General features: G+C 40.7%; 1 protein-coding gene across 1 annotated transcript in view; it reads left to right on the top strand.

Annotated features, from left to right (window-relative positions):
• ABCC3 (ATP binding cassette subfamily C member 3) overlaps positions 1 to 25,920 on the top strand; it is a 47,400-nt gene that overhangs the window by 4,137 nt on the left and 17,343 nt on the right. Inside the window, exons 2-12 of the mRNA XM_058817476.1 lie at positions 8,881 to 9,057; positions 9,911 to 10,036; positions 10,928 to 11,065; positions 12,725 to 12,850; positions 13,664 to 13,725; positions 14,865 to 14,996; positions 19,040 to 19,258; positions 21,531 to 21,708; positions 22,460 to 22,621; positions 23,590 to 23,682; positions 24,980 to 25,183. Coding sequence (XP_058673459.1) covers positions 8,881 to 9,057; positions 9,911 to 10,036; positions 10,928 to 11,065; positions 12,725 to 12,850; positions 13,664 to 13,725; positions 14,865 to 14,996; positions 19,040 to 19,258; positions 21,531 to 21,708; positions 22,460 to 22,621; positions 23,590 to 23,682; positions 24,980 to 25,183 — 1,617 coding nt within the window. The remainder of the gene's footprint in view (positions 1 to 8,880; positions 9,058 to 9,910; positions 10,037 to 10,927; positions 11,066 to 12,724; positions 12,851 to 13,663; positions 13,726 to 14,864; positions 14,997 to 19,039; positions 19,259 to 21,530; positions 21,709 to 22,459; positions 22,622 to 23,589; positions 23,683 to 24,979; positions 25,184 to 25,920) is intronic.

The following is a 25,920-nucleotide window of genomic DNA, read 5'->3' as shown; positions in this document are numbered from 1 at the left end:
TATGCTCTCCCAAAAGGCTAGCTAGGTTGGCAACATCGTGAATTTAATATCAGTTAAGTACTCAAACTCCAGTTCTCCAAAATGTTCAGATTTTTGACACAAGTTGAATGGAAGCTGCTGCTAATTGATTTGGGCCAGAGAATCTCAATGTCAGGAGCAGGATAAATATAAATATTTAGTATTGGATTTGGAATATTAACCAGTACCTGATACCGTTCATCTGTGTGTAAATGGCAAGACTGTATAGTCAAATAGCCTGGATTTGACACTCTGGGAAAGACAAAGTATGGATCTGAGAGCTGAGAGCAAAACTTGATTCCACTGAAAGTATCAAGTGAGTCCTTTGGTGACATGTCAATTAATGAAACTCATCAGCTTTCAACACAACTGTTCCTCCCTGGGCCATTTTAGCTTATGTGAGAGAGTGGGTGCTGTGATGTTTGGGACTTTGGAAATCTATACAGTTTGCCTCCTGAAAAAAAATTATACTGGAACTAAATACGAGTTGCCTGAGGAGCCCCTTAAAATGTAGCTAAAATTTAATTGCTGTACTTAGGAATATAAAGCATTTTGAGATGGCCCTCACCTACCTGGTAGGCAAATTGCTGTGTCATGGCAGAGATAATCCTTTCCTTTCAATGTGTGCAAATTTGTAATGTATTAAAATAAGGAGACTATTAGTGTTTAAATTTAATTTTTTTAATTAAAAAAAATCTTTTGAAAAACATATTCAATGAGGTCTTTGATTTTTCCCAGTAAGGTCATGCTTGATTTGTCTCTTGATCCCCTGTTGATTGTGACGGGCCATTATCCACTTGCAAATTCCTTGGCTGGGCTTGTGGAGAGCAGGGTGGCCATGAGACAGAGATCTTCCTGGGAGTGTGCCCAGGCTTTTGTGCCCAGCCCTGATTCCATGCTGGGCCTGTGTGAGCTGGCATCTTGTCCCTGTGCTAATCTTTTGGTAGCATGAGAGGTGAAGTCAGTGCAATAAAATTGAGGTAATTTACAGTAATGTCACGTGCCAGTGTCATAAAGCCCTGAATTAGAACAGAATTAAGGAGATGGAGAAGAGAAACTGTTTCATAGGAGTTGTTTCAAAAGTCAAAAGTCAGTTTCAGAAAGAATTTTTTTTTCTCTCTCTGAAACTGAGAATGCATTTGACATTTTTACAATTAAAAGAAAAATTCTCTCCTCTTCCCTCCAGTTAAATGATTTCTATTCTAGAATATTTTTCAACTGCTCTCAGAGCAGCACTGATGGCACTTTTTCTGTGACTATCCTTTTTATTAGTAGTATACATCAGCCCAACTGGATGGGCTAGCTTAAAATGGCATTACATGGGGCTGTGTGTCATTCATAGCTGTTTGTGCTTTTCCTATCTCTTCATTTGAGCTACATTTATGATGATCCTTAAATTAATTTAATTCCTCTAACTGACAGGAGATGGCTGAAATCAAGGCTATTCCCTCCCAGTTGTTATCACACTGGTCTGCAACAGGACACCCCAGTTCTTTACTGGTGCTTGCACAAGGCCATAGGAAAAATCATCAGTGATGCCAGTAACAGGAAGTTTTCTCTCCAACAGTATATAGCTGTGGTCAGTTTTAAAAGACAGTTGGAATCTTTCTTATGTAGGAACAATCCTGTTTCATCTTCTCAATCCTGCTTTTGATTCTAGAGCATTTTTACCTGTATGATTGCACCGTGCCCTCCCCTCCACAAGTAAAAAATGTCCCTCTGTCCAAGCAAGAGGACTGAGTGTTACTGAAACACCTGAAATAGATGGACTTTACTTTTACTTTAGGTGTATGTTGTCTTAGATCCATATATATAGTGTGTTCTCCTTCACTATCTCCCTGAGGCTACAGGTGCTTTTCTGAAAAAAAAAACCCAACATTACTTGGCTCCCATGGCTGTGGGGAATATGAACCTGCCTTTTTTCATCCTGTCTTATTTTTGTACCTGACAGCAAAGAAGCTCTGAACTTCTAATCCTAAAACTCAAAAACTGAAATGAGAGTAAAAAAGGAAAGTACTGTCTAGTATTGCTGTCTAATCCCCAAGTACGTGGTGTGGTTAGTAGCATTTGAATTATGAAACGTCAGCTTGAGCAAAAACCTGTGACAAGTTGCTCCACAATCATAAACTAACTCCTATAGGCTCTGGCCTTCTGCCAGGCCTGTTTGATCCCTTAAAATAAGCCACTAAAGAGCCTTTTATTGCTAGAAAAGAAAGTTCAGCTTCCTGCCCAGTGTCCTTCACTTACGCAGAGAACTGGTGCAGCGTGCTTTGTAAAACAGAAGGATACCATTTCTGCTTGTTACCTGTGTGGTTTATGCAGAGCTGTAAGTGCTTATGTCCCTCAACCCCACCTTCTTTCTGAGCAGTGTTGCTGCAGTGAAGAATGTTGTTACCTCCTGCCCTTACCAGGTGGGGGAAAGGTTGTTCTGTAATCATGAGAAAAAGTTGAGTGGTGCAGCAGCCACTCGGGATTAATGAAACATCCAACTCCTTGTGTAAGGGTGACGCTGTTCCTTTGGAAATGTGAATGGGTGATGGTGCTCTGAAAAGCTCATTTGAAACTGGCACTCTTCTGGAGGCCTGCTAGCATTTATGCTCTACAATGACTATTAGAGTTGGTCCCAAAGAGTTTATTAACAAGGACCTAGCAGAGGTGATGGACTACAGGTAGAAGTGGGAGGTGAGACATGGAGAGGCTGAGATGAAGCTTCTACTGTACCTAAGACTGAGCCCTGGTAGTTCTTAGTGTTGTAGTTCAGATCCACTCTCATTCCTGGGAGGAGGCAGTGTGGTAGAGCCAAGAGAAAGACATCCTTTGTACTTCTTTCCTTTCCTTTTGATTTTTTTTTCCTTTTATTTATTTTTTTCCCCTGACTGTGCAAGTGAAAGTCCATGGCAGGGTATTGACCAGACCTAAGGGCAGAAGAAGGGCAGGAAGAGTCTGCTTTGCATTTTAATTCCCACTAACGATTTGTTCTACATCAGAAACCATTCCCGTGTTAATGTACTACAGGGAGGCATTGTTACTTTCAGTTATTCCCTTCCCTATCTTCCACATGGATGTGTACCTTCCTGGCCAGCTTTCCAGTTTCATTGTTAATCTTCCATAAAATGCAAACTAGTGATGACACACGGAATCACTGGTAGGATTTTTGTTAGCCTTGGGTAAGGTGTCAATGACTTCAGCCCGATGGCCTTCACCTTCCAGCAGATAGAGCTCGGGTTTGTGTTTCCTGTGCTTTTCACCATTCTTTTGGAGCTGTAGAATTTAGAGAGAAGCATGTATTAATGTATCCATTTAAGGGAGAGAACTGCTTGGCACTGCATAGATGCTGTAAGTCTTCCCTAGGGTTTGGATGCTCTCTGTTACTCTTTGAGGAACATTATTGCAGCATCAGTGATGCTTCAAGATTTTAGCTTTTATATTTTTCAGATCCTGCACTGCATTAGTATGTAACTCTGAACTCCGTATAGGGTGTGAATAAGCTCTCTTCACATTTTGATCAGACAAAACAATCCTTCCAGGCCTGAGATCCAAGGACAGCCTCTGGCTCAGCCCCTGAAAAGTATAAACAAAAGTGCATGGGGGGGAAAAGGGGCATGGGGGCAGAGCAAACTGGGGGAATATGCCTTCATTACCTGAAGCTGTTACTGGAAGATTAACCCCTGATACACAGATTAAACAAACTTTTAATTGTCTGAAGGACTCATGACCCTCGTCTATCTTGAGTGTGGCCTCTGCAAGGCTCCTGCACTATCCAAGGTGTAGCCTTTGAAGGCCTTTAATGAATACCTACTTTATTCTCTTAACTTTATCCAGCCTCTGTTCTAGGTAGCCACTCCATGGCATCATCAATAATTACTTTTACTGCTGGGTAAAGCCAGTGTGAGGCAGCTTTATTTTAAGCTTCTGTAATGGAGTAGGAGTTGATTTAGACTTAAACTCAAGACCAGAACTCCAGCTGGTCTTTGTCAGCAGGCTTCTTTAACATCATCTGGGGATTTTGGGAAAGGGACAGATAGGAATTTCCCTGTCTCTGTTTTGTAGCTGAGTTCTAGGTTTTCTGTTTGTTCTTTAAATGCTGTAATGGATGATGTGCACAAAGCCCAAGATATGTGGCACTGAACTTTTATTTCCTTTAAAGGCATTATCAGTTTCAACAATGGCTTTTTCAATAGCAATGTTCTTTTTCAGAGGGCAGAACGTAATAGAAAGTATGAAGTATTAGAGCAGATTTAGGGCTGCTCAGAGCCTCCCCTATTGAATACCTTCCTGTGATTAAAGATCATGTATTTGAAACTAGTCATTTAAATGCAAGTCCTACTGCCCAGATTGCCCTTAGTACAAGAATTGTGTTTATCTAAAGACAGACTGGAGTGAAGGATGTGAGTGAAAGCTGTGGCAAGGGCCCCAGTCAATGATATCCTTAATTGATCAGGAGAAAGCCCCACTAATTTGTAAGTTTTAAACTCCAAGAGACCCCTTTTCTCCTGTGAAGCTGAAGAACAAGCATCTCTGATCTTTTCCCATGGGTCTTCCCATTGTATTTTAGTACTAGAGGATTAAATAAATCATGTGCCCACGGAGTTCAGTATAGTGGTCTGGTGATTTCTGCAGTACTGTATCTCACTGGCAGAGCCTCCAGCATCCAAGCATCCTGCATCCAAGGGAATGCTGCTGCATTTGGCAGTCAGGAGAAGCCACAGAGCACAGGGAGTCTGGATTAGTAATAGGTTGCTGTCCTCGGCACTTGCTTGTGGGTCAGGGGGATGGCAGCAGTCCTGAGTGGGATGGATATGCTGGCTCTTGTGGTTTCCCTGGAATGAGTTTTGTGGAGAAAATTGTGTTTCCCAACATTTGCTGTTGAGTACTTCCCCTGGTGAGGGGGAAGTGCCTGTGCTGGGTCAGCACAGCCCTGGCTCACAGAGCTGCCTTTCAGAGGGTGTCACTGAAGGGCACAACTGTGATGTGCAGGGAAAGGTGAGCAGCCCTCAGGAGAGCTCAGAGCCATAAGCCAAGGATATTACAGCGACCTGAAGAGGTCTCCATGGTGAGAGAAGGACGAGAATCTTGTTTGTTGATCAGAAGGCTGGATTTATTGATATATGATATATAATACATTATAACTACACTAAATAGAATAAAGAGAGAAGTTGCAGAGGCTTGCTAAGCTAAGAATAGAATAGAAAGAATCTATAACAAAGTTCTGTATCCAAGGGCTCTGTCCCCAGCTTGCTCCTGTGATTGGCCCCCAATTATAAACACGTGGAACACGAACCAATCACAGGTGCATCCTATTGCATTCCACAGCAGCTGATAATCATTGTTTACATTCTTCTTCTCGGGCCCTTGCTTCCCAGAAGATGCACAATCCCAAAGAAAGGATTTATGTGAAAAAATGTCTGCGACACAAGGAATAGCGGAGCTCTCCAATATCAGTGTGTTAGACCTCTTTCAGCAACAAATCCAAGGAAAACTCTCACACCCAGACAGTCCAAGGTGAGTATTTCCACCCTCGACCAGAACAGGACACAAGGAACATTACAGCTTGATCTGTTTCCCAGGACGGAGTTCAGAAAGACAAAGGCAGATTAAAGCAGGAGCCTTAAGGACAGGAGGCCAAGAACTGGTGTCTCCCTTCAGCCGCTGCTTCTTGTGTTTGTTCTCCAGGGTGGAGTTCAGTAACTTTACTGCTGCATTGAATATGTAACAAAGTTGGCTTGCTCAGGATAGATTGTATTGAGCCTTTGTGTCATATTCTGACTCAAAAAGAGTTGTTCAGGGTTGGAGTGAGTGTTGGAATACACACTGTCAGTGTGGTGATTTGTAAAGCCATTAAATGGAACTTCCAGCTCTATGAAGACAGATCCTGTTTGATAAAAAACACAACTTGAAGGCTCCTTGATTTAAAAGTAATAATAATAATAATTCATTGTGGAGTCCCTGTTACATGCTGCTGGTTTAACCCCAGCCAGCAGCTGCTCACTAACCCCTTCCACTTCCCTACTGGGATGGGAGAAGACTTAGGAAAAAAGTAAATCCCATGGGTTGAGAAAAGAACAGTTTAATAATTCAAATAAAATATAATAATAATAACAAAACTGTAATGCAAAGAGAGACAACCAAAAAAAGAGAGAAACCGAACGATGTGTCAGCTACCAGGGAGACAATAAATAAAAGTATATTGAAAAAACTAAATCCTTAAGAACTCTATCCCAGGACACATAGCAACATTAGTCCACTCCAGTCTGGTCTCAGGGAGAGCAAGTTACTTGTCTAGAATTCAACTACTTAAGTGCTTTAGGCACTATGTCTTCTAATAGGGACCCCTCTCCTATTCAGGATGGGAACAGTCTGCTCTCAGAGCAGAAGATCCTTACAGAAACAGATCTTTTCCAGAAAAGATTATTTTTCTGATCCAGGACAGAATTGGAGCTGGAAAAGCATCACCAAGAAGCCAGTAGTCAGTGCTGTTATCTTGGCCACAGGTCCTTCCTTCAGCCCACACCCCTGTTCCCATGTGCTGTGCAGTAGTAGGTTCTTAGGTTCTTGTCGGCCATCACGTGGATGCTGCTTCCTGTAGTGTCACATAATTTTGGAAAGGTTCAGCTTTTATTCTCAGGGATAGTTAGATTTTGAGATTTGTTTTTTTGTTTGGTTTGGTTTTTTGGGGGGTTTTTTTGTTGGTTTTTTGACAGAATTTTTGTTTTCCGGCCAGCCGCATTTTTAGATTCAGAAGTGCAAACCCTTTGCCTTGTTTAAATAAGAGTAAATGAAAACCTTCCAATGGCTTGGCAGCCTTGCAGTCTGTGTCTTGGTTACAATAGGCAGCTTGTGTTCAGTTCAGAAGTTAATGGACATCTGGGGCAGTTTCGAAGTTGCTGCCAGACAGAAAGCTATTTGTGACATTTTGGTCCTATAGGAAAGGTTTAAATTAAAAAGCGGGGGGAGGGTTCTGTGAATATCTTTTCCATTAAACAGAGTTTTTGTTTTAGTCTGAGCTTCAGTTATTGCTATTCTTCGTCTGCTTTCCTTTTCTAGGACTTTGTCCAATAAGCAAAAGGAACATAGTTGCAAACATGCTCAAGACATTGTTAAACATGCAATTTAAAGAGGAAATTAGTATTTTGTTGAATAAATGAGAGTACATAAGCTCCTACTTGGGAACTAAAGAGCTCCAAGCTTCTACAGGGCCCCAGGCAGGGTAGCTGCTAGAGGAGCTTTTTGCATTAGAGATGCTGAAATGTTTTGATTATGAGCCAAAAGATGGGTACTCTTTAAATGTTTTCATCTGTTCTGGTGCCAGAGACCTGTTTGCTGGAGGTAAACACAAAAATAGTTTGAATGTGGGGCTGGACTTCTGTTTTGTTTTGATCTTGTGTTTGAATTGCTGTGTAATTGGCCCTGTGTTGCTGATTTGTGGCTGAAAGTTGCCTGAGGTCTGGACAAACCTGTTGAGGAAATTTGGGCTGTTTTTATTCTGCTGACCCGTGCTGGATGTCTGACTGCCTCCAAAAAAAGCCATTTCTTGGCTGAAGAAGCACCAGCTGTGCAAAAGGTGCAGTTCAGATGTGGAGCTGGTGGATTTGTGCCAGCCTTCACTGCCAGAGCTGAAGCACTGAATGACAAATGTGTCACAGTCAGCCAAACTGTCCTGCGCCCAGCCAAGGCTTTGTAGTCTCATTACACTTAACAAGCTTGTTCATGTTGTAGGCACGTTCAGATCATCAATGAAATGGAAAGATTCTCTGCAGATTCTCTTCAGTTCTCCTAAAATCAACCACTGCATTCAGCGTTCAATCTCTTTTGTGTTGGTAAAGAAAAGTAGGACTGGAAATACTTTGAGAAATTGATTTTCAGAGCAGTCTGTCGCAAGGCATGAGAATTGGCTCCATGTAGCTGAAACACTTGGGAGAGGTCACACCCAAAAATGATTAAGTAAATTGTTGTAGTGCAGAGATAAGGTATATCTGAACCAGGGATATCTTAGTTTTATCATCTTGTTAATGGCAGTACAACAAAGTAATTTTACTTTCCCTGCAAGTAGGTATTTATCTACCACGTGTAAGATGTCACATCAGGTGCCAAAATCCAAGTTGTGAATTTCCAGGAGGTTTGATTAAAACCAAATTCCCCTTCACCATACTGAAAGCTCTGTTTTAGTCTGAACTTGTGTAACAGTGTTTGCATGCAGTGCATTCAAATCTTTAGGTTCAAGTGCATATGTGGCTTGTGGTGTCCAGGATCACAGCTGCAAAGCATTACTTGAAATGTTTCCAAGAAAACCTGATTCCTACCTGCATGTTCAGTACATTCCTTTTGCCTTTGTTTAGAATAGGGAGGTAATTAAAGTTGGAAGCATATGAGTAAGAAGGACAAAGTGTTAATCATAAATTGAGGGGATTTTCCCAGGACAGCATAGGATTGGTCTAAATCTGATCATTTTGTCCAGTCCTTGACAAGTCATTCTTCTCAAATATGGAGAATTTTTCCTCAAGAGCTTTATGTGGCAGAGGCACTCCAGGCTAGGAATGCCTGAGGAACATGGTGTTGTCAGCACCTGTAACCAAGCCTCAGCAAAGACAGAAGCAAAAGGGGATTGTCTACTACAAAATGTATGTCCAGCTCTGAAATACAGTAGGGCAGAAATCTTTCTCTTTTGCCCTCTTTATAGCTGTAAATACTTGGTCCTTTCACTGGAGGAGATTAACCAAAAGTGCTTGGGGTAAGTATCTCGGGAAAGCTCTTAGGCCATGTGCTAGCTCCATCAGGATCTGAATACAACTTCATTCAAGCAGATATTCCAATTGGCAGCACTTCTGCCTCTCTGCTAAGAAATGTGTCTCATCCTTCTTCCAGGATTCCAACCTTACAATACACACGGATAACCCAGACCTAACACCATGTTTCCAGAACACCATCCTGGCTTGGATCCCCAGCATTTACCTGTGGACTGCTTTACCTTTTTACCTTCTCTACCTGAAGCACAACCAACGGGGGTACATCGTGCTGTCCGTGCTGAGCAGGTTCAAGACGGTGAGAGCTCTTTGCTGTGCCCCACATATCACGTAGACTCCATTTTTATTAGTTCAGCATCCAAAGAAGTGCTGCAGTAGGGGTTTAAACTAATTTCCTTCTGATTTATCATATTGAAGAGTTTGCTCATAGGAACAAACAGTTTGCATACAGATCTCTGAGGAAGGAAATCCGTCCTAGGAGTCCACCTTTCTCAGTAGAGGGAAGAACTGATTGCTCTACCTTGAGCAGTCCCCCTTTGTGAGCCAAAACTGTGCTACTTCACCCTTAAGTAATGTTTAAACCACTGAAAGCTGCAGAGCAAAGATGTTAAGGTAGGTCTAGTGGGCATTGTTTCTCTTTGTGCAATTACTTTCATGAGAAGGGTTTTTTCAAGCCACTCTCCCCACAAAATAGCAATGTGATTTTGTCTGCACCTTGTGCTTAAAGGTTTTCTGGTGTCGGCAGCTCCTCAGTCTGTGAGTGGTTGGATCTAATAAAAGCAAGAAAGTTGCTTTCCATAGGCCATTAAATAACTCGGGTTATTGTTGGAGAAAAACACCAGGCTTCTGCTTCAGGGCATGTCTGCCTTTACTCTGGATGCTGCCTGTGTTTCCAATCAAAACTAAATAGGGGGAGAAATCCAGGTAAATACAATAATCTTTCTGCTGGTTGTGATTGGAAATCCCTCAGAAAACAGTTGAGATGAACTGTTGAGTGGGACAGTTCATCAAATTGTAGCTGCTCAGTGCTCTGATTGTGTTTACACAGGTTTGTTTTGCTGGGAGTCTGTGATTCAGAATGGGGGGTTTAGCTCTCTGACTGCTCCTGTAGAGGAGTTTACCAAATGTCATTTCTGTTTGCCTCCTCTCAGCTGTTTGGTGTCCTGCTGTGGTGTGTGAGCTGGGCAGATCTCTTCTACTCCTTCCATGAGCTCCTGCAAAACAGAACTCCTCCACCAGTCTATTTTGTAACTCCACTAGTTGTTGGCATCACTGTGGTTTGTAGCTGTTTCTGTTCACTATGACTAGTATGAATAACTTTTTCTTAGACAGATGAAGGATGAAGAGCCCCTTTGCCTTCATTACCTTATCTGGACCTCTTTTAACTGCATTATTAGTATTTGTATCACTGAATCAAATTTTGCTTCTGAAAAGGCTGGAGTCACAAATCTCTCTCTCTCAAGTAGATTCAGCTTTGTAAATTAAAATATTTGTAATGGAGAGATTGTTCTGCCTTCCAGCCTGCTTTCACCTGTTTATCCGGGCTCGTGATCCAGGACTGGAGAGAATTTGAGTAGGACTTTGCCTAAATAAAGAGATACAATAGAGCATGGTTTGTGCATTGTTTAGTATAGTATTGGACTTTGTAAAGCTGTGTCTGTTATCTGGTGGTTGTTCCTCCCTTAAGCAAAACAAGTTGGCTTTGGCTAGGATGACAAACAGGCTTGTGGCTGTTGTATGAAAAATAAAGCAGTAAGATTTGCCCATTAAGTTTAATTCCCTTGGTTAATTTTTTTTAAAAACACCATTTTCTAGACAAGTCAGGATGGTCTGTCTGGATTGGAAAAATGGCAGCTCTTAAATTTGTTTAAAATGTTTGTAGCTAATATTTAATCGTTCCCAGCCCTATGTGCAAAGGTTTAAAAATTGATTTCTGAAGGTGAGGCTCTGAAAACACCAAAACAAATTATTTCAGTGTTATTTGCTCCTCTCCTCACATGATGGAGGTTTTGCCATTGACTTCTGTGAAGTCATGATGGAGCTCATTTCAGAGAGGTTCTGCTGTCCTCCTAGTCAATGGTGGCTCTAAGAACTGCCAACTGAGAGTGCAAAGAAGGGTAGCACTGGGGTGGGGTTGTGTTCATGTGTTCCTGTATTTACTTTTACAGCTTTTAGCCACACTGCTTATCCAGTATGAAAGGCTGAGAGGAATCCGGTCCTCTGGAGTGCTCATTATCTTCTGGTTTTTGTCTGTGCTTTGTGCCGTGGGGCCCTTACGGTCAAAGATCATGACTACAGCAGCACAGGTAACAAGCTATCCTTGTTAGCACTTGGAGAATAGGAAATGTAGCATCCACATCTATGTGAAAAGCATGAGTCACCTGAGTTTGGAGGCAGATCTGAGCCCAGGTTTTGCCAGGGAGAGGGGGAGAGGAGTTTGGTTCTGTTGTTTTGACTCAGACTTGTGTAACTAGAAGGGAACTGGATGTCTCAGGCAAGGCAGATTTTGCTTAGCCCAGGGCTATGCTGGTAACCTGATAGACATAAGAGAGCAATGCCAACGCTGTGTATATGTGAACAGACTCCTGTCTTTTTTTGTCTCTTTCCCTTTTGCAGCCTTTTGCTTAAATGGAGATGGGTAGTAATCAGAGAGGACACATTTTAATATGTTAAGTTCCTTTTTTATTTAGGCAGCTTGGCCATATTAGACAGCTCCATGGGCTTCCTTGTGTCAGTGCCTGATGTGCTGAGGACAAAATTTTGACTCCACTGGGGCTGGAAACAGAGGGAAAGTTGGAGGGAAAGAAATCTGGGCTGTTAAGATTCCTGTTTGAAAACATAGCAGGTTCTCCCAAAGTAAGAAACTTGTTGAGTTTTTCACAGAAACATATTTCACTAAGCAGGGCAAGGCAGGTTGCTCCAGTGATTAAATTGTCAAAGCCTGGGAGAGAAAAAGAGTGCTTGGAAAACATTAAGATGATCACTTCTCCTCAGTGAAATCAGTGTTGAATCTGTTTGGTAATTTCTTGTTTTTATTCTTGCTTCTTTGTAATATTAGCAACATTATCCTGTTAGCAAGGATTTTCTTTTAGCAGGCTGTTGTAAATATTCCATCAGAGATTGAATTAAACCTTAACTGAGAGCCTGGGTAGAACTTTGTCAGATAATAGCTGCAGTCTGGTGAGACCGTTTCAAACACCACTTAGAGGCAGCTTTATTAAGTGAAAATATTGGACGATCAATGTTGAATCCATAATCATCTTGAAATTTTGGGTGCAGAGCCTTAGAACAAGTCTGGGTAACATTTCTCCTGCTCTGACTGCCCAGAACCAAATATTCCTTCTTTTGCACTTAGGTTTAAACATCTTAAGTGAGCAATGGGACTGTTGAGAACGGCATTAGGGCATGAAAGAGCTGTATAAAGGACATATCCTCACAGCAGGAAGATTTAGGTAAACTGCAGACATGATTAAGAAAGGAAATCTCTCTAGAGCAGATGGAGCTCTTATTATGCAATGCAGTGGTTTTTCTGCAGCTTCTTCTGAAAGTATTTGGCACTCACTGCTTTGTCAATGACAAGATACTAAAGTAAAAGGATGTTCTCTGATCTGGGTTGACAATTCCTATGCTTAAGACATGATCATGCGAGAACCCCCAGAGGTAATTTAAAAGGATATTATGTAGACCTGATTCCAGAGGGTGTCTGCATGCAGTGAAGATGTATAAGCACTTTGAACTTGACATGATTTAATGAAAAGCTTGGAGATAAGCATGTTCTTGGGCACTTGTCAGAGTACAAGCATACTTTTGTGAGATAATTCCTGCTGGGAGCTGCTTTGCAGTATTCAACTGTAAAGGAAGAAAGGAATTGCCAAAAGAAGCAGTGAAAAAGTGGGGAGAGAGAGAGTATGGGGAACTTGGAAGTGCAACAAAACAATCATTTACAGTGTTTCTTTTTCCTCTAGGGCCATGTAAATGAAAGGTTCAGGTTTACCACATTTTACATCTACTTTGCTTTGATAATCATTGAGTTGATACTTTCATGTTTTAAAGAGAAGCCTCCATTTTTTTCTCCTGTTAATATAGATGCTGTAAGTATTTTTTCACTTTGCTTTATTTGGATTTTACAGACTGTATGGTGTTTTGAGAATTCCACTGAGAGTACTTGTCACTGAAAGCAGCTTTGGATTGTTATAGAGATGGCAGTATTCAGTGAACCTCTTAAAAACACTGGGTGTGAAGAGTAGTATTGTGGTTTGGAGTCTTTTTCCATTATCTGTGTCATCAGAAATGGCTTGAAGCTGTGTAGTGAAAGCAGCTCTCCTGCTTGCTGCTTCACAGCAGTGTAAATTATATTTGTGAGCACTGAAGTGTAATAATAATTATTTCAAGAGGGATTTTGAGGATATGGTGCACTACTTGTTTAACATTCATCTCAAATTAGCAAAAGTCTATGAGGTTTGTCTTAATAAATGAGTTCTATATGTGTTGAGAACAGATATGGAAAAACATTAATATCAAAAGATATTAGTAGTGTCACAGGTTGAATTTCTTCTCCAATTCAAAAATAGTCCCTATAATTGGATTTATGTTTGAACCAAGCTGAGAGAGAAGTTGAGCTCATGTCCTAAAACAAACATCTCTGAAACTGTAGAATGACATTTCACTTTATAGGTGTGATTTAAAGGCAGTGTATGAAGCAATTTTTAGGTATAAAAGGAGTTCAGTGTGGGAAATGGGAAATGAAAGAAATCAATTTTATGTCTCATTAGGACATAGGTACGTACATGTAATATACCACACAATGTGCCAAAAATTATCAAAATAGACTGTTGTCATGTTAAAGTAATGGTAAATGTCTTGCTTTATTTATTTTCATTTTTCCCCCCATAAATTCATTATAGAATCCATGTCCCGAGTTAAATTCAGGCTTCCTGTCACGATTGACATTTTGGTGGTTTACCAGGTGAGTTTTTTCTTCAAGCTGTTGGACAGCTGACAAACCCAAAACCTGCTTGTGATCTGTATTGCAGTGAGCAGTACAGAGATTTTGCTTCTGTGAGTAGTTGATGTTGGATGCTCTTTTATCCACAGTAGTGCCAGCACTTTGAGCATTTGCCTTTTTAGAAACACAGAGCCCAAACTTTTTCTCTGCAAGGTATGGCAGCAACAGTATCATGACGAATAGGATGTGCAGCCTGGCTGTGCTCAACACATGCAGGAATACAACCTAAACCAAGATGTAGGTCTCTGCTCCACAAGATAAATTGTGGCAGCCTTTCCCCCAGCTGAGGGTGCATATTTTTTTCTGTTGAGGTTCATGGGTGAATGCTTTTTTGTAAGGACATTGCTGTGCAAAAGGGAGGGTTAACTGGGTTATGTATATAAATTATTGCTGCCAACTGAGGTCGCAGTATCAAAGATGCAAATTTGAGATTGGACCTGCTACTCCATGATAAAGAAGTGGAACAGCTGTCAAAGGTCGTGTTAAGACCCTATTTTTCCACAGCGGTTGAGATCTTCATTCTTCCAATTTTATTGTCCTGGTAAAGCCCTGTAAAGTTCTTTTTAGTGAGAGGATGAGAACTTTCTAAACTTCCAGAATGTTCAGCTTTCCCAGGGAGATTCTTGGCAAATAGGATGTTTGTATCCCTTGACAAAATTCCCTTTACAGTTGAGGAACTGCAGTTTTCAGAAAAATCTGATTTTCTTTTTACTCCAGTGAGCTCCACTTTTGCATTTTGTTCACTTCTGACAGTTATTCCACATCAACTTTGTTTTCACTTCTAAAGCTTCACTGTTTCCATTTAATAGCACAATTTCATCTAAATGCTTCTGTTAGTTGTTTTTTTTTCTGCAGTAGTGTTTTTTTTCTGAAGTAGTGTTTTCAATAAAATACATGTAATTAGAAATACATTGTGTCCTTTCCTTGAGTGCAAACATCAATAAAAGGAACAAAGGGTGATAATTATTCTCCAATCTCCCTTTCTGTGGAGTGTCTTCTTGCTTTTGTTACCTGAATAGTCCTAGAGCTACTGGCAATGCTTTAAAACTGAAAATTCCATTTTCCAAACTTAATTGCACTGTTTTTCTCCATATGTGCAGCATGGCAATTCATGGGTACAAAAGGCCTCTGGAAGAGAAAGATTTGTGGTCGCTGAACGAAGATGACACTTCAAAAAATATCGTGCAACAGCTGAGTAAAGAGTGGGACAGAGAAAAAGCAGAGTGCAAACAGTAAGTAGATGAAAAAGTCTGCAAAGTTGAGAGCTTGGTCTGAGTCCTTTCAACACTCATAAGTTGCTCATCCATGAAAATGAGCCAACTAAAAATGCACCCGCCACTTCAGCCTTCCTATTCTTCAGTCATTAATAGTTTAACTTTCTTTTTTTAATATGTCTAGGCAGAGGCAAACAGGAGCCCTGTGGGGCTTGTGTGCCACCAACGCACTTTTTAGGTGCTTAAAATCTCCATGGGCAGGTGATGCAACTTCCCATGTGGAGAAGGGCTGAAGATGTGTGAGAAGAAGCTGTTGAGTTGGTTAGGTTGTAGAAAATGAACAATTTTTCACCACTGAGCTAGTAGTTGTCTAACTGCATAATTGCATCCCTCCCAGGTGTGTTGGAGCACAGCTTCTGGACACATAAACCAAAGAGAATTTCTCATCATCTTCATCATGACTTTTTTGGCCTGGCAGTACTTTTAGCCTTAAAGCTCTCAGCAGTGAGCAAGTCTTCACTTCCCAGTAGTAAAGATAAGAAACTCAGAACATGTGAAAGGCAGGAGGGGAAGAAACATCCCACTTTATTGCTGAGACCCTGCTGCTGTTGCCTAGAAAACTAGCAGCAAAATTGTCCTAGTATCTGATGGAAATGGGATGAGGGTCAGAACTTGCACAGTTATACCCCTGCTTGAGAGGATTTCCTTTTATTGCATGTTCTGTCCTAATCCAATCTTTAAAAATTATCCATTATGCAACTCTATTTTCTTCTCTCACTGTTTGGTGTCCAAAATGTTTCCAAGCAAAGAGATGTGATAATAGTGTGTTTCAAATGAAAAATGTCAATAAGGAGGGGGCCTGTGCTTCCATTTCCTTTCATTGTGGAGATTTCTTCTCCACGTGGAAGCTTTCTTCTGTTCTCTTTTGTGCATGTCCTTGCCAAATTGTAAAGACACTATTATTTGCTAATATTAGGAGAGAATTGTCATTTTCTTGGCAAGGATAAATATGATGTGGAGAGTTCCATTTTGCAGCTAAAATTTGAAATATTTCCAGCAGTTCACCCGCAGCTGTCCACTAATGCTCAGTGTGGATGTGTTATAGTTCTGCTTCAGGGGTTTTTTTCATTGTCTGAATGTCTCTATTTTTATGGTGTCAAATAATGTGCATGGTCTGGGTTCTGGTCTTTTTGCGCAGACATAAATCTTATTCCCTCAGGCTGTTTTATGGTAAGAGCACAGCCATCATGCAGGAGTGCATGCAGTCCAGGAAAACTTTTACTAGGAAAACAGAGACTATGCCTGGAGTTTTCTCATGGGGTTCATTGCATTTTGGAAACTATTCATATAAACTGGGGCCAATTGGCAGTGAATTTAGCTATAAATTATGAGTCATATTTAGCTCAGGTAAAACTTTGTGGCAACTGTATTAATGATTCTAAGATGGGGAAAAGAGCAAAAACAAAGCAAATTACTGCGCTCCAAATTGCTGTGCTCTATGGAACTCTGAAAGCTCTACTTATGCTTCAGTTATAAGTAGATATTCTCTATTACTTCCTGTCAAATAACATTAGTGGTAGTTGCTTGAGAGACATTGTAAATACTTTTTTTTCCTTTCAACTTTCATTAAATCTGCTCTGAGCAAGCTTTTATGGCATTAAAATGCTGTGTCAATTTGTACACATTGAAAGTGTGATGAAAAGTATTTGTGGTGTACATAGTAGTAATTTATTTTTAAAAACTTAATCAGTTGCAGCTCTTACATAGCTAATGCTTTAAACTTTTGTGGTAATGATTGTCACATTTCTGTTGTTCCCAAACCTTTTTTGTATCACTGCTGTCTTGTGAGTTACTGTTAAATAATTGCTAAGAATTCTTTTGTTTCTTGTGAGTTACAGGAGAAACCAGCATGGATTTAAAATGTTACTATAGATAATAAAGCACACAAAGAGTATTTTTCCTTTCTTTTGCTCTCTTTGCTTGTAGGGCTGAAGTTTCTACTCACTCACTTTACTGATAAGTGCAGTTTCTTCTGAGAAAGTTAGAGCTATGCTGGATGGAGAAGAGAGAGCTGGAATGCATTTTCCCTCATTTTTAGTTAGCTTCTGATTTTAGAGACTGTCCTTATGAAGATATATTGAAGATGCAGGGCCGTATCAGCACCAAAACATATGTGTGTTTTCCCATGAGATAAATCAGCACCTATTATCTGCCCTGCTATAAATAATGGCAACAAGACACATGTTCTTTGCTTTGATTAAAAGCTGGGTGTGAGCAGTCCCACACACTGCTGAAAACCTGACCTCACCTAACTACAGGTAGTAAACACTAAAAGTGCATTTTCTCCCTTTGGGACTCTTAGCTGGAAGAGAACCATTGCTTTGCTATAGCTCAGTGTAATAAACATTTTTAATAGCACAAAGTCGGGGCAAGTAGTCTTGTTTCTTCAAGTCTTTCAATGAGTTTAACAGTCTGGCTGCCAGAAAAACAAGGCTTTTCTCATAAACTCTCCAGGTTTGATCTGGAAGACAAAGACAACACTGTTTGTTCTTGTCTGGGGGGAAAAAAAATAAATTGACTGGTTTAGGGTCTCCCCCTGCCCTCTAGCTTTATTGCAAAGATGTTGGGATTTGCAAATGGCTTTTTCTGAAAGGATGTGGACAAGTTTATACATGTGGACTGTTAGCCTCAGTGATCACAGTGAATGCTCACAGGCTGTTGGAATTATTGGACTCTGCAGCTCACCAGCTCCAAAAAATCTGCACAGTCTTTATAAAAAAAATCATAAATTCAACCTCACTTGGTAGTACTTACAAGTTATTTTTCAAATGCCTTGTGGTAAATATTCACTGTTTCTAGGGTATCTTTTCCATCTGTTTTTTTCTTGTAGAGCTTATGTGCCCCAGATTAATTTCATTCTCCCTGTTCCACCTGGACTTAACTTTCCTGTCTGACATTCAGGAAATTTTTCACTAGTCCCATAGCCCCCAGGAAACAACATCAATTTGATATTTTCTGGTAGAAGAGTTGCCAGGCTGATGTTTGAGAGCAATTCATGGAGGAAATAATTTCCCAGAGCATACCCTTTGTTGATGGGCAACAGAAGTCAGGCACCTAAACGCCAAAGGGGCTTCTACAAAACCTGCCTGGAGCCCTCAAGAGAAGTTTGGGCATGTTGGGCCCATTTTTCATCAGTCAGTCTAAAAGAGTACTTGTGGAAGAATCACTTTTATTAGCTTATTTGGCAGTGGGAGAGCGGCAAAAAGTACAAAAGGAATCCTAGAATCCTGGAATCATTAAGGTTGGGAAAAACCCCGACAATTATTGACTCCAATGGTTAACAAAATGGTTGCAGATAAACAGGGTTTAAATGCCTCAATTGTCAACTGAGTAAAATTTAGGTACTTGAACCCAGTGTTTCTCTCCTGGAAGAATCTGAACAGCTGTGGTCCAGATCTTGGGGATGGCCCAGTTTTGAATGTGCTATGGTTTCTACTCAATTTCAAGTTTCCAGAAATGCAAAACTTTGTATTTTGAGAGTACTGTGCCTGCTGCAAGGGCTGTCGCCCCAGGGGGATTAATTCTGCTTCTCTGGAAGCAGCTGTGTGATCGATAAGGGTACAGGCTTAGCACAACTACTGATTGAACAAGAACACAGGCCCAGAAGGAGTAGGTGAGGGTGCCTTGTGTGGGAGGTCCATAGCACTTCTTTGAGGATTCCAATACATGAAATTTGAGATCCAAAGTCAATTCTGGCCTCTAAGGAAGTCCAGCCTTCTCTCCTCCTCCTTTGGGCCTTGTTCTCATGTCATGGTGATTGATTTTGTGGCCTATGGATTGCACCCCCTAAGTACTGCAGAAAAAAAAGAAAATAAAACAAGACTCAATTGCACAAGAGTAGCTGATGCTGAGCACACCTTGATGGTGTTGGAAGTGTTGCTGTTGGACAGTAGCAGAGCAGAGGAGGGTGCAGAATCTGGGGAGTTCCCACAGTGCTGTTCACACAGGACAATGCCATTCTCATTGTCAGTTGTCTCCTGTAATTTGTTTTGTTTCCCTAGGAAAGAGGATGTGTCCTACGTGGGGAAATCAACCCATGTACAGAATCATGCTGGTGGCAGCCCAGAGGAAGCAGAAGTCCTGATCAGAGACAAAAGGCACAATAGGAAACCTTCCTTTCTCAAGGCTTTGTTGCGGACCTTCGGGCCATACTTCTTAATTGGCTCCTTCTTCAAGTTGATACAAGACCTACTCTCTTTTGTCAACCCTCAGCTATTAAGGTCGGTTTACTCTGTGAGTAGTTTCTATATATGATCCCTGTGGTTGCTTGGCTTTGGCACAAGGCAATTGTTTTTGAAATAAAGAGTTAGTTTCCCTCACAGTGCCACATGTGTATGCTCCCTCACCTTCCCCCTGCAATGCCATGAGACATGAATTCTTTGCTGTGGAAACTCAACTGGACAAGTTCACTGAAATGTTCCATCTGTAAATGTCCCATCGCTGTGGGCTGCTTTGACTTACAAATTACATGTTGCTCTCTGATTCAGTCCAAAGCAATTTCTCCCCATTTCTAAAGGATTAGCTGTGAAATCAAAGTGAAGCACTGCTGGCTGGATCCAGTGGTCTCTGAATATCTGATATCCTCATATGTGGATGGTGGTTGCAGCTGTGATGTGACTTTATGTGCAGATGTTGTCTGATGCTCCAGTATGTGGTGCTCTGGCCAGACTGCTGTCACCTGGGAAAGGTTTTGGGTCGTTTAGATGAGTTCATATGCTCTTAGTTGTGTTCAGCAATGAGAATGTGAGAGGCACAGTTGCAGTGAATTTCCATGTGAAAGAAAATTATAGTTATATTAAAAAAAAAAAACCAAACAGAGGAAGAGGTTATGAGAGAAGTGGTCTGTTTTAAAATTCTCTTTGTATGAGGAACACCATCTTCAGGGAGGGCCAGTTGCTCAGCCTGATCCATAAAGGAATTTGCACAATCCCTGCATTTTTTTCTTTATTAGTATTTTTCTTAAAGTGAGGAATTCAGCAGAAAATCATTAGCTAGAAGAAAAGCAATAGTGGAATTACCAGCATTTCTACCTAACAATTATTAATAGAAAAGCACAAAGTCCTATTAATGCATGAGGGAGGAATGGAACTTGGGTGGAGGTCACAGGTGGATGTAGGGAGAGGGAGAGGAGAAGGCTCTGCTCCTATTTGAGTATCTTTTAAAAATAACCCATGTTCTGAGATCGTGTTGTTCTGTGGGTGGTTTGTGATATACCCAGAAATTTGCTAAAAAGAGGGTCTGACAAGTATGGTGACATTTAATAGCTGACAGTCTGTCTTCTCCTGCTGAAGAGGAGGCTGCTGGCTCCTCCTGAGAGCACATTAGGTGTAACGTATTCTGGGAATTTCTCAAATTTGCATGAATTCCTGAATACGTTTCAGTGATATCTCAAGGCATATTATGGTGAATTCCTTCTCAAGTCTAAATTCCTGCAGTCTGGGAAAATGCCCTTCTGATAGTAAGGGAAGATGAAAAAGCCATGGCTGTCTGGCAGACTGCATGTAAGATAGTTTCATGTTTGTAAAAAGATTGGTGAATCCCTGGGACTACCCATAAGAAGTTTTCCCTGAAGCTATTCCCTTTTGGAGAATGAATGAATGGAGCAGTGCAGAAATAAGATTTCTCTGGACTGAAAAAAGAAATATGTAGCAACCTCATGCTTCTACTGCAAAGCTTTGGTTGCCTGATTTTTAGTTTCCAGGTTCATTTTTCTCCTGCTGATTGTTTGAACCATGGAGCAAAACCTCTTTTTCTCCTATATTTTGACAGTTTGGTATTCTGATCAGTAGACTGAAATCACAAACATGATTTTTGAGAGCACTGGACATTGCCATGTGTCACTCTGCTTGTTTGCTGTGTGTCAGTGTGCAGCTCTGGCAGTGAGAGCTGGAAGGAGTAAAAAAGGACTTACCAATAAAAGCTGCTATAGCCATCTTAATGGTACCATTTTACAAAAAAAAATGTAGGAGTGAAGGACTCTTTATGCATCCATCCAGGAGGATGTCTTTTAATTTAGCACTTTTTTTTTTGGTGGGAAAACACCCCAGGCAGAAGCACTCAGGCTGCTTGAAGAAGATTTGGGTAAGAAGCTGGTTTTGCCTGCCCTGCTGCACTGCCTTATTCTGTCCTATCATTCACCTCTTGCCCTGGGGGCCTCCCTAACAGAGCTCAGACAGTGCACTGTGTGTTTAAACCCTGAATCTCAGGGGAAACCAAGAGTTTCTCTTCATATTTCATTTTCAGGCTCATTTACAAATGGACTTTGTCACTGGCAGAGCTGCAGGTTTTGCTGTTGGATCTTTGCAATGTTGTTTGACTGAAATCATAACTCAGCCTATGTCCTGGAGAGCTGTTTGCTTTTTGTGGTTAGGGAGAGGATGTGGCAGGATGCTGTAGTTGGGAGAAGCTGTGTTATGTCCCATTAAATTTGATGCATGGTTTTTAAATTTTTGTTTCTTTTTCCTTTTCCTTCCCTATGCTGCTGACAAACAGTGTATTAATCGGCTTCATTAAGAACAAAGATGCCCCAGCCTGGTGGGGATTTTTGATTGCAGCTCTGATGTTTATCTGCGCTGTGCTGCAGACACTCGTCCTTCACCAGCACTTCCAGTACTGCATTGTTACTGGGATGAGGCTGAGGACTGGCATCATTGGGGTGATATACCGAAAGGTAAGGCTGGAAGCATTCTGTGGGCTAGAATACTAGCCAGGCAAGTGTGCTCAATTCTCACATATTTAGGGAAGGTTAGGCATGTTGGAGAGGAGTAGCCTCCTGGAATATAAAAGATTGGCAGTTTGGTGAGCTTTTAGGAGTACCTCTTTAATACTTTACAGAATTTTCCAGTGAGCAGTAGTGTCATATGGGTGTTCTGGTAGGTTATTAGACATACCAATACCAGTTCACTTTAAATGCAGGAAGAGGAGAGACTTAGATTAGATGTAAGGAAAAAATTCTTCCATGTGAGGGTGGGGAGGATCTGGCACAGGGTGCCCAGAGAAGCTGTGGCTACCCTATTCCTGTAAGTGTCTAAGGCCAGGTTGGATGGGGCTTGGAGCAACCTGGGATGGTGGAAGTTGGTCCTGCCCATTGAAGAGGGGTTGGAACTTTAAATTTCCTTTCCACCCAAACCATTCCACAGTTTGGAAGAGGGATCTAGGAGAACATGTTTGTGCTATGAGTCGATCAGACCCAATGAGATTTTCTTCAGATTGCTATGCACTGCTTGAGCTGGAGATGCCCATAAGCAAAACCATTTCATGAGCTCTTGTTCCTTGGAGATCAGGAATGGATATAGGTGAATTATTTTATTCTTTTGGGAGAAGCACATTATTCTTGGACAGTGTCATTTTGCTAATAATTGAGGATTTGTTCTCCATGTGTATCCAGATTGTGAATGCATTGACACTCTCTCCCTTGTCAGTCCTTAGTGATCACAAACTCAGCAAAGCGCTCATCTACTGTTGGAGAAATTGTCAACCTAATGTCAGTGGATGCCCAACGTTTCATGGACCTGATGACTTTCCTGAACATGTTGTGGTCTGCACCACTCCAGATATTTCTAGCTTTGTATTTCCTCTGGCAGGTACAGACATTGTCACAATTAATCTAATTAATGTGCAGGCTTTTTCTTTTTCCTTTTTTTTTTTTTTTGTCACTTTGACCTGCCACTCTGTTTTTTACCAACTTAAAGTGTTCTGTCCTGTAGTAAAAGGGTGCTGCACAGCCTCATTTAATGTCTTAATTATTTTGTTCTGCTGACAGGCCAGATGGGCATTTGAAACAGAATGTTTCCTTTGTCTTCCCCCTTCTTTACTCGAGTTTGATGGGCTCAGTCTTGGACTCTTGTTCCCAGTAGTTGATACAAATGAGAGCTTGAGGGTAGTGGTTTAGAGACCAAACCAAACAAAAACCTGGACGTAGGAAATATTGTGTGAAGAGATTATATCCTGCTACATAAAGAAGTTTTGTGCAAGTCAATGTGAGACAAATCTCACCTGGAAAAACCATAATTTTTCATTTGCTACATTGTGACATTGTTTCAGGTTTATTCCAGGTTCAGTTTGAGCACTGGCTTTCAGACTTGTTTCTGTGCAATTGATGTCTTTTACTGCATAAAACAGTAGCACCAACTTAACCATATTGATTTCAACTCAAAAGCCATTAAATTGCAGCAGCTCTGAATTACTGCTCTGCTGGAAGCTGAGCTCTGGTTACCAGCAGTTTGTATGCTTGTAGTCACACTGAGGTACTGGGTTAATTCCTTAATTACAGTTCCCTTGGTCAGAGAAAAATCCAGAGAAAAGTTCCTATCACCGATACAATAACAACAATAATAACAGTTATTATTGTTATTTTTATTGTTATTATTATTCAAAGTGGTCCCTTATTTTTCTGTCTCCTATTCACAGTTACTCTGTGGGATCTCAGCACTTCACTGGGATAAGTTCAACTTGTCAACATTGATTTCTGTTTCTATCACTTATTGTTGTTTTAGTCCTGACTGTAGGGAACACTTGGGTACAACAACTTACTCTTTCTTTTTAAATCAAGGCTTTAGGGCCTTCTGTGCTGGCTGGAGTTGCTGTGATGGTCTTACTTATCCCATTTAACTCAGCAATAGCAATAAAAACCAGAGCATTCCAGGTAAGGTAGCAGCAGAGGAGGTAATGTTACATGAGCTGGCAGCTGTGCTATGAGAAATGAAGACATCTGGGGTTGTTAATAAGATGCCATTTGCAACAATTTACTTATGAGTAAGAATGTACTGATATATTAATAACTGTATCATCTTAGATAATTTTTCCATAGTGAATTGAATGCAATTTAAGGGAAAAAAAGCTTTCTGTCATTGAGCCAGTCGCTTCTTCATACCTCTGGAGCAAGCAGCTTTTGGGATTAGCAAGAGGTTTGTCTGCCTCCATATCCCTTCACCTGGTATGTTCCTCTAGGACTATCTAGAGAAAGGCAAATAAATGCTGTTCTTTAAGCTGCAAATGAATGTTTTCAGAGGTGGCAGCTAAAACCTGACAGTTTGAGTTTTATGCTAAAAACCAGTGTTGATGTTCACTGCTACTTAGCTGGGCCAGATTTCATTTATTATCTTAAGGGAAAACAATCCTTTATTCCTTTCTTTGTAGTCTAGTTCTCTCTAGTCATGGAAAGCTGAAAAAATACCAATATAACAGTGCCCTTTGGCTTTGTGCTAGAAAAAAATCCAACAATTGTCTTTTCCTATGCAACCTATCAGACTGTTTGGAAGATTAAAATAGAAATTAAAAGTCAATCTGTTGGTGTAAAAAGGGTAAGAGTTGGATATAAATTAGGACTTTTAAGCACAGCCTTAGTAACAGTGATATTATTATATGCCTTAAAAAGACATACAGGCATCTCTTGGATGCTGGCATGTTAGTAGTAACATTCCTTTTCTCCCTTGCCCATTATAAGATGCATAACTTGCTGTGCTTATGTGTGTGAATTTTGTCTATAAATTTGAGCAGGGATGTTTTTATTTTAATAACTGAATGAAAGACTGTATTTTAATAGATAGGAAAAGAAACCCCTAGAAGTAGCCACAGTTTTCAAGAGATAAGAAATAAAATGTGCAAACAAGGAAGAAAAAAATCTGAAGAAATCAAAGGAAATGATAAGGTAGTATTTTTGTGAAGTGGCTGAATCTTTCTTTAGGATGGTTTAAAAATGTAGCTCTTAAGAGTTAAAATGAGTGGAAGGCTTTTGTACTCTGCTTTCCAGGCATTTCCTTTGATTTCTCTGGAGTTAGACTAACTTGCACAATAAGCTCATAACAGTCTGGCTTTCTGTAATTACCTTTTGCATCCTCTTCAGAAGTAGCCTGAGGGCTGTAACAGCTGTGAGACATATGTTGAAAACTCTCCTGTAGTCCTGACTGTGACTCTGTCTCCTGTGTTTACCAATAACCCAGGTGGAACAAATGCGGTACAAAGACTCCCGCATTAAATTAATGAACGAGATCCTGGGTGGCATCAAGGTGCTGAAGCTCTATGCTTGGGAGCCATCCTTTTCAGAAAAGGTCCTGGAGATACGGAAGAATGAGCTGAAAGTTTTGAAAAAATCTGCCTATCTCAACTCTTTGTCCACCTTTGCCTGGATCAGCGCACCCTTCCTGGTAAATTAAATTTTCATGGCTCTCTAAGCTGTACAAGTATACCCTTGAAGGATAAGCCTGAGGCTTTCTACTTGCTAATGTACATAGAAATAAAATGTAAAGTTTTTGAAGAAATTATTCACATGCTTTGATACAGAGTTCCCTGTTCTCAAAAGCTCTTTTGTTAATCAGTATTAAAATATTTTGTGATAAAGCCTGCCAGTGAAAGCTGGGAATAGCTGTCACAGGAGAATTTCCAACCACTTCAAAGTATTTCCCATAACAAATTAAAATTGGAATTTGAAACCTCAGAGAGATCCGTGAATAGCAAAATAAAAGAAACTTTAATTGAGTCAGTCAGGACAACGTCTGTCTTTAGCTCTCATTTCTACCTTCATCTTGCAGTGCTCTGCTTGTTTTAGTGAGAGAGGGAGTTGTTAAATTATTCTACAGCTCAAAAAAGATTTAATGTGAAAACTGAAGCCCAAATGATAATGTTACCAACTCTGAAATGCATTTTCCTCAATTTCGTCTTTTCCTCTATTTTCTACTTCAGTGGACTGTGATCTCTTTTGCAGAAAGGGTTTTGGTGAATAAAACCATTCAGATAAGTCCGTGGTCAAAACTATTCCCAGCCAATTTTTCTCGAGATCTAAGGCCCAGCCCTGCAGGAATGATCTGATCAGCCTGGAGATTCTGCCCCTTTTGTAGTTCCTTAAAGTCATTGCACTTCCTCCAGTGCACATTCCTCTTCCTGC

This window comes from Ammospiza caudacuta, chromosome 19 (assembly GCF_027887145.1).
Source record: "Ammospiza caudacuta isolate bAmmCau1 chromosome 19, bAmmCau1.pri, whole genome shotgun sequence".
Lineage (NCBI taxonomy): Eukaryota > Metazoa > Chordata > Aves > Passeriformes > Passerellidae > Ammospiza > Ammospiza caudacuta.
The sequence above is the reverse complement of the archived record's forward strand: the minus strand, read 5'-3'. Positions and strand labels throughout refer to the sequence as shown.